Here is an 8,785-nt window from a genome sequence, read left to right on the forward strand (position 1 = left end):
AGGTTTCTCGATCACTGTGTGCAACCTTTTTGTTCAGCCCACTAAGCTAAAGCTGTATGAACTTCAACCGCATCTGAGTTGTTGTTCTTTCATTTAAAATTGATTGTAGTAATGTACAGAACCAAAATGAGGGGGAAAAGGTGTCTCTGTGAAATATTTATGGACCTAACTGTATTTCCCCCATTTCCATTTCACTGACTGGAGGCAGGACACTGGGAGGGTGATTACATGAAAATAAGTTGCACATTTAATTTTACTTCATTTGCAAGTATTATAAAGTATTCTTTTAGTGTGCATGCAGTTGAAAGGTAACATAAACATTTCAATAATGGTGTCATAGAGACAAATATCTCAGTATTTAGCAAGCATGATAAATTTGGGTTCATCTCGATGAAGTAACAGTTAAACTCCTCCACTTCCATGACTGTTTCGCTGCACACAAAAAGAGGACACACTGTACTCTGTGGTTACTACCGTGTGTTAATTAATTGTCCCATCGCACACACTAGCAATAATTTGAGCTTTCTTTAGCCGTTGTGGCTCATTTGTTTGCTCTGTTTAGTTTGACCCTGTAGCATGTTTGATATTTTTTCTTTTTTTCACTGGTTTGTAAAATGATAAACACAGCTCTTGCAAACATGATTTCTTTATAAGCTGAGTTTTATTCAAATATTTCAGAGTACCACAGGCACTGTAAATCCTCAGACATTTGTTTGTACTTGCCATAAAACGAAACAAATAGTTTCATACATAAAAATCAGCACAAATACAGTAGGACATTCATTATAAAACACACAATAAAATTAATAAATATATAAGTATTTCAATATTTCAATAAATAAATAAATAAATACAACAAATAAAATAAATACGACAAAGATATGTTAAATAAATAAATTCCCCAAAAAGTAAACCCTTTGTTTTTCTATTCTGTCAGCCTGTAGTGACATGGTAGCACTCTTTGGTTGACTGCTGTAGTTACAATAGTTTGATTTACTTACAAAAATGAAATGACTTGCTGATACAAATATTTCAAGTATGGCTGATGGTTAAAGTACATTTTCCATCACCTCTTTAGTGCAATGTGAACCATCTGTGGTTTCCTCACATTCAATAGTTAAAAGCCTTCCAGAAGGACAGCAGGTCATGGTGGAGAAATGGAGTCTGAGGTCACCTTTTCACCTACATTCATCAGACACCTCTCCTCACAAGGCAAAAACACCAAAGAAGTTCTTCCCTGGCTCATCCTCCAATTTCTCCAGCATTGCCTCCTCTGTCTGTGTTCTCAGTCTGTCATGAGCATACAAGTTGAACACAGCCCCCATGTAAACTGCAGTGTACCAGTTCCCATCCTCATCTGAATCCCCACTGGTTGTCTTTTGGCAGACTGTACGGATAGAGTGGAGAATGGTCACATATTTAGGTGCATATGAGCGAGACCAGCGTTTGACAGTGTGGCTCAGGTGGACCATGGGGTGTGAGGAGGTATCGTCGGCATCGCTGCTGCAGTCAACCCGGAAAGATGCTTGGCTGTAAACAAAGTAGAGGCCATCTCGAGGAATCACAATTTCATTTTTATCGAGCTCTAGTCCTCCCTGAGAGTGGGACTGGTCCACATCCTTCTGCCATTCCACTGAGGTCTTTCTACTATAGTTGTGTACTCCTGTTGAATAGTACAGACAAATGGCAGACACCATGGTGAATTTCTGATTAACAGTGAAATAAAACTGCACTTGAGTCAGGGGTTCCTGAAGAGAAATTTCAAATGAATTCTGTTGCAGTGACATGAGCCTATTTCTCATTTATCCTCTACATTCTTCAGTCTAACTAGAACTCATTTAAATCTCCAAAATATCCAAAGGAAACAGGCATAATGTGCCCTTAAAAATCAAGGAGAAGTTCTAAAACTTTCTGGAAAAACTGGTAAGCTTCCTGAATCAAGAACTTCCTCCAATTATGATCCACTAAATGTCCCATGAATCTCACAGAGACGTGTGATTTCATGATTACAATACTGGGAAAGGTGTAGTATGGTTCTCCACAATCAGTCTAAAATATGCCTTGCACTTTTTTTTACTTGGGTTTCATCCCTTACCTTGCAAATGAATGGCTGCTCTCACATTTGATATTTGCCTCAAAGTGTGATGGAGATCTGGGAACAAGAAAAGACAGAGAATATGAATTATACAGTGTTTTCGCCTACTAGTCACTAACATTACTAAGCTAAAAAAACAAACAAAAAACAAACAAACATCAATAAGTCCACTACTTTTGTAAGAGTTGAGGGTACTCACCAAAATTGTCCTCATTTTGTCCAGGAGCCTGTTTGAAATAGAGCATGACACAGAACGCTGTTACAGACTGGTTGGTTTTAGGTGAAACAGTTCATTCACTGTGAGAGTCAATGGCGCTCTTGAGTAGTTTAGAGAGAATTTTAAAACCCACCTCAGCACGCCTGTTAACAACGAGGGCAGCAGCAGCAGTAGCAGCGAGGCAAAGTGTGAATGCCAGGAGGGCCATGGTTAGCTTTGACCTGGGCTTGATTTCCCGTGTTGCCTGTTTCTCTGTGTCTTTGTCGATCATTGTATCCAGCGCGACCATGCATTCACCTTCCATTGTTTTTAGTGGGTGCCTTCTATCAGGTACAGTTCACTTCTTAGCAGCCTTTCCTCCTCTTCTTCCACCTCTTCTTCTTGTTTGATGCCGCTATCTGTGAGAGGCTGTTTTAAAAGGCTCTCACCGATAGAGGGGGAAACTCCAATGATGTCACACATGTGGAGACTCAATGAGAAATAGAGACCCAGTGCCTGGGAGGATCTTACGCACCACACCTCCTCTGCACATGGCATGTGTATGATGGAGTTATACCAACATCAAATAAAAAACCAGACACCTGTGTGGAATCCCCTTTTGCACCTCAGTGCACACCCACACAACTCAATAGATCATTTCAAACAGGCACATACACTCACCTGCTGTATACCTGCGTACACAGGCAAGACCACAGATCACTCTATTCTACTATTCTAAATTTTTAAAAAGCACATGTTAGCTATTGATGTGAAGTGTTCACATATGTTGTTGTGTTGTCTTCGTTTCTATGTGGGGCAGACACACTGAAAGCCAGTTCAAATGTGGGGCAATAAGTCACAGAAAAGTCTGCAACCTTCAGCTATTCGTCAGTCAGTTTGACCACTATTGCCAAATGTTTTTTACGTTATTGTGTTTGATATTCCACCAACAATTAACTGCCAGTGATGTCATTGTCAACCTACATTTATAGTACATGTGTCACTTCCCTAATAATTTTATAAAGGTTTTTTGAAACGTTTCGTCACTCACGAAACACTGAGTGACGAAACGTTTCTCCCACTGAAAACGCTACAACAGAATCAACCTTTTGGGATGCATGTTTTAAATGTGATATACAAATAAGATGTTGTTCTAATTACTAAAAGGCACTCTATGAAGTATGTTCTGAGTGCAAACGCTTGTCTGTCTGTATCTCTGTGTGCCCTGAGATGGCATGACAAGCCCTTCAGGGTGGACACCACCTTCTTGCTCTCTAACAGCTTGGATAGATCAATGATTAATGGAAATGATGGACTGATTAATGATAAGAGGTTATATAAAAGGTAGAATATATGTAATACATGATTACAAACCATCTGAAACTGTATCATTAATAATCCTTTCCATGGCTTGTTTGTATGAAAAGATCATATGGTAACTGTAATGAGTAAGGATGAGTGTAGGTGTTTCATGTCTATTAGCAAAGTGTTGAAGATTTAGTCAGCACTCTAGTCAGATAACCAGAGTTCATTACTATTCTGAATTGAATGTCATAAATTGATCTTGAAAAACTGAAAAATGGGAACACGCTGCATCTGAATGTCTTTTCATCGTCACTGACAAACCATGCCCTGGAAAGAGGAACACCGTTCTACATTTGCTGCAACAGCGTGGGAGGCTGTGGTAGCGGGTTGTCTACCACTGGGAAGGTTGCGTGATCAATCCCTAATCTACATAGGCAAGATCTTGAATCCCCATGTTGTCCTCATTGCCCCCACTAGAGTGTGACTGATTGTGTAAATGTCAGAAACAGCCAGAAAAAAAAGCTGTATGATGGTATATGGGACTGTGTGGAAAATACTTTGAGTGCTCAACATAAGTTTAAAGGTGGTATATTTCAGCCAATTGTAAAAGCAATAACAAGTGATTTATTTACATTAGATGCTGACTAACATATAATGATATTTCAACTTCACAATCACTTTAAACCATCTTCAGAAGAGAAAAAGAAAATAGCACTTTATTTTGAAGTAGTCTTTGGTTTCATAGAGGTAACCGACGATAGCTGGTGGTGGAAATCCCAGATCTCGAACACCACAAAGGTTAAGGTGTAGCTCCTGGGCCTCAGGCTTATCTCTGGCCCATAGTTTAAAAACAGCTACCCAGAGGGTGTCACAACACCAAAACGAACAAACCTTAAAACCTTCTCTACAGAGATAATGTAGAAGAACATATGATATCCCTTTCACATGAGCTTACAAAATAACAGTTGTGTAAAACAGCCATGCCTATTGGGGAGGCTTTGTGACTGTATCACAGTCATCATGGAGAATGTCTGTCTTTATTCTTTAAGCTGCAAGTTTTTAACAGTCATCTTCACGCGAAAGTGAGCCTTTCATGCTCAAACTATATTTTGGGTGGAGTAGCATCTTAAGGTGTTAAATGATGTCACCAGTGGTGGTCAAGATAAGATGAGCTCTATTTTTCTATAGCTATCATATATGTATATATTTGTATTAGCTATGAAACAACAGTGGGAAACAGGAAAGAAGTGTGACCAGTAAGATAGACAGAGAGGTTGCAAACAGTGGAGTTGTATCAGCTAAAACCAATATATTTGCATAAATAAAAACTGAGTGTGCTCGCAATGCCCACAGGAAGACTCATAGCGACAGCACGGCACATCAAATTCAGAAAGTTTACTTCTTACACTGATGGCCACAACCTTAGCATATGAAACAAATTTGCTCTCTTTAGAAAGGACTTGTTCAACATATATTAGACAGTGGACAGAGTAATAGATTCTGAAGGACACTGACATGATTAAATTGGTGACACTTCATGTCTGTGGTGGACTACATTTATATAGACCTTTTCTAATTTGGTCACTCACTTAAAGCATATTGCAAACCACCTTCAACTATTCATACAGCACTTATTCTGGCACACAGTCACACACAGAAGTTTTACTATCAGCATTTGGTGCTACTGTGTAGTCACATCCTGCTCACACTGTATTATGCTAGATAATTTGGCTTGGCATGTTTCCAAAATGGCGAATGTTAACTGATGAGATGCTAGCTGTTGTTAATTATTATTACAGACAATAAAAAAAACTTTTAGTGTAAGAAATATCTGAAAGGCAGACACATGAAACAGTTATGGAAGAAACACAGTAACACACTGTCAGCTATTGTTCACTATGTGGACTACAATTATGTTAAAGCATCAAAGGTTAAAATAAATACATACATCAAATCCAGAATACTCAAAACATTTCATCTGTTTTAATGTAGTTTTATTGTCTTATAGCAGCAATGATATCCAACTTTATTACAAGAACTGTCTCCAAATGTCTCCAAATCTGCCTTAACCGGAAGGCAAAGTACAACCTTTTACTGTAACTCCACAAAACTCTTTCAGTGCTATTTTAGTTTACAAAACTGGCCATGGAATAAAAGACCACGCCCAACCACAAACTGTTTGGAGACTGTTGTCTATCGTCACAGACACATACCAAGATAAAATCTAACACAATCAACTAAAACACTGAAAAGGAGAAGAGGAATCAAAGATGTCAAGATGCATTCAAATAAGCAAAGATACTTTATAACACATTTTTATGTTTCCATGTATCATTTTATATGTCATTCAGTGAAAATGACTAAACATGGTTTTCCATAGAGGGTGAACTTCAGCAGCAGGGGAGTATACGCAACAACAAGACAGAAATTATATTTAAATTTTTTTTCTTTCCTCAGAAACTGCCCCTCATGTGGTCTCCAGCCCACTTACACACAGAGTTTGGTATTTTGTTTAGCAAAAGGATGTGAAAAAAAAAACTCCCCTCATGTCAGCTTGTCATGCTTTTTTCTCTTTCTAAAACTGCCACGAGAACCAAACTCCCTTTATCTAAAAAAAGACTTGATACATTCCCTGAGAAAGGAGGAATACACAGTGCTTTTTGTAGAATGGCCCACTACTCAGCTTCCTCTTTACAAGACAGGATTCGAAAAGCTCTAGTAGATAAATAGCTCACCAAAAATATGATGTGGAAATCTCTCTAGAAAGATTTTGATGAAAAATGTGTTTAAAAATTGCCATGTTATACTGTGACTATTACTCACAAATTGCAATTTATCTACAGAGGTTATTATTGTTGTTGTTGCAACATTTTGTTATTATTGTCACATTTTATCTGACCCTCTCATGAGGGTCAGATAAAATGTGTTCATGGAGCCAGGCTTGGATGGAAAATTTTTCAATTCCTGGTGACCTGCACCTATAGGGACTAAGTAAATGTTGGTTGGGTGGGCATCATGCTAGCATCATGACTTAAACAAGGACAGAGACCTTGGCTTGCTGACCTCTGGCTGCAGAAACTTGAATCTGTATATGGAAAAGACCCTCTGTGGGGTTGAAAGAGCCAGATCTGATGCATAATGCAAAACTATAACTACTTCTCACATTCTTGGGTCTTGGATTACAGAGTCTTGAGCACTTGTGTGAAGACAGGAAGCAAAGCAGAGATTAGCTGAAATAGAAATCGAAGTTACTACACTTATTCAAATCACTTCGCTTAATTCAAGAATTTTAACCAAACTAAACTGTAAATGGTTTGTACAATCATTTCCAAACTCTGCGGGGTACCAGCAGATGGTGAAACTCTCAATTTTTGTTAATCCGTGTGGCCTTTATTCTACAGAATAAATGCCCCATTCAATTTTAGGGGAAACAACCATGAATCACTCGTATAACAACTGTAACCACTTGAAAAGAGAGAAAGGAAGGTTTCAGGCTGATGATGATGATGATAGGTTATCTAAGGACAGAAGAGGGGAAACCCCAGAGCTTTACCTTCTTGGTTTGATTCACTTTTAAACAGGGAAAATTCCAAAATAAATAAACTCGTATTTATCAGTGTAGTTTTGTGCACCAAGATAAATTTTTAATTTAGTGGAGCCAGAAAATGGATACAAATGGATTTATCAAAATGCATTGTAATAGATTCACACAAACACAATTTTCTACAGTAGTGATGCACAGTGCATGAAAGTCCATCCATCCCTCCAACCAATTTCATATAACTTCTTATCTAATTCATGGTTGCAGGGTTGCGGGAACCTACTCCAGCTGTCACAGGGCGGGGTATATGGAAGCATGTGAATGAATATTACACACTGATGTGACACCTCGTACATTAATGTGATGCTCTAACAGTCATCATGCTTTTAAGCTTCCCACTAGATGATTAACATCTGGTTAATGGCCCCTTTTTCTTTGAAATCATTTGATTTTTACTTCAGAAAGTATATGTATATGCCAACGTACCTATCTTTCTCTGAGAGAAAAAAGATAGATAGCTAGATAGATATGCTGGATACCAGATTTTAGCACATATGTTAAAAACAGTCATTGGGTTTGGTTATAGGGAGTATTTGCTTTTATTTTTCTTTTCTGTTCTTTCGCTTTTATGTAGAAGCCAAATGAATTGAAGAGAATCAGTGAACCAGGTGACCTCTTTCCAAATAGGAAATGAAAACAAAACTCTTTTCTAAAAACTATAAATACTGTCAAGTCACAAGTAACCACATGCATTTGAGATAATGTGATGACTTTGGGAAAAAGGAAAAACCAGAGTTATGCAAGTGGGGCTGAGGCAATAGTTACTGCATCATCTCATTGTCCATTATTTCAACTTACCTGTCTGGGCAAGGCCAGTGCTCAGAAAGGAATCAAGGAGTGGAAGGGAGGAGGAAGTCCTGTGGAGTTTTGTAGCTGTGGATGAAACCAGGTAGAAAGAAAGTGTTTGCGATACTGGTGTTTCCTGTCTCCTTTTCGCAACTAAACCACGAGCTGTTACGTGCATGTTTGTTCCTGTTGTGAGGTGCGTTTTGACATAATGGCGGAGGAGGAGTAGGTCACAGTGGTTTGACATATTTAGAATATCACTGCTGGTAGAGCAGGGCGATATGACCAAAAATATTTATCATGATATACATTTGAAAATTTGCGATAACAATATAACTGACGATATAATTGACACTAGACAAAATACTTTACAATTCCTCAACTTTATTAGTGCAAAAAAAAAAAAACCATCAATGTATTTTCATTTAAACAAGCAGCTTTTTTATGTGCATTAAAGTTATATAAAAATGTAACAGTGCAAATGCACATTCCTCGCTGACAGTTTAACCAAAAGGCATTTCCAGTGGAAATTGGCCGACATATCCTCAGCATAACCATGTATAATATCCACAAAACTTAAAAAGAGGTTACACACACACAATACGGTAATATTATGTTGAAGCACAGTAGTATCACTCCGCCAGGCTCCTGCCTACGATAGCCGTAACGCTCCGACAATCCATCAAGCGGTGCGGGTTCATAGCTTAGCAAAGTCGTACTGAAACATTTGACAGATTTGCGAGCGCCGTGTACATAAAATCATTTCCAGGTCAGTAAACACAACCAGAATTCATACATAAGG

General features: G+C 38.3%; 1 protein-coding gene across 1 annotated transcript; it reads right to left on the reverse strand.

Moving 5' to 3' along the window:
* Positions 1-648: 648 nt before the first annotated feature.
* On the reverse strand, positions 649-2,936 carry LOC146683725 (tumor necrosis factor-like). The gene is made up of 4 exons (XM_085445671.1): positions 2,446-2,936; positions 2,295-2,322; positions 2,096-2,152; positions 649-1,663 (listed from the first exon to the last, which is right to left on the reverse strand). Exons 1-4 carry the CDS (start codon positions 2,614-2,616, stop codon positions 1,206-1,208), a joined length of 714 nt encoding a protein of 237 aa, XP_085301797.1. The 5' UTR covers positions 2,617-2,936; the 3' UTR covers positions 649-1,205.
* Between the last annotated feature and the right edge of the window lie 5,849 nt (positions 2,937-8,785).

The sequence above is a fragment of the Copadichromis virginalis genome, linkage group LG22 (assembly GCF_057382275.1).
Source record: "Copadichromis virginalis isolate Kocher_CV1m ecotype Utaka linkage group LG22, C_Virginalis_male_GT1.1, whole genome shotgun sequence".
Classification (NCBI taxonomy): domain Eukaryota; kingdom Metazoa; phylum Chordata; class Actinopteri; order Cichliformes; family Cichlidae; genus Copadichromis; species Copadichromis virginalis.

Bases quoted from the DNA above. Each gene is read 5' to 3' on its own strand.
- LOC146683725 (XM_085445671.1), bottom strand. From the start codon at position 2,616: ATGGAAGGTGAATGCATGGTCGCGCTGGATACAATGATCGACAAAGAC. The intron at 2,323-2,445 runs GTGGGTTTTAAA...TATTTCAAACAG, and splicing joins TTGTTAACAGGCGTGCTGAG to GCTCCTGGACAAAATGAGGA. The intron at 2,153-2,294 runs GTGAGTACCCTC...TCTTGTTCCCAG, and splicing joins ACAAAATGAGGACAATTTTG to ATCTCCATCACACTTTGAGG.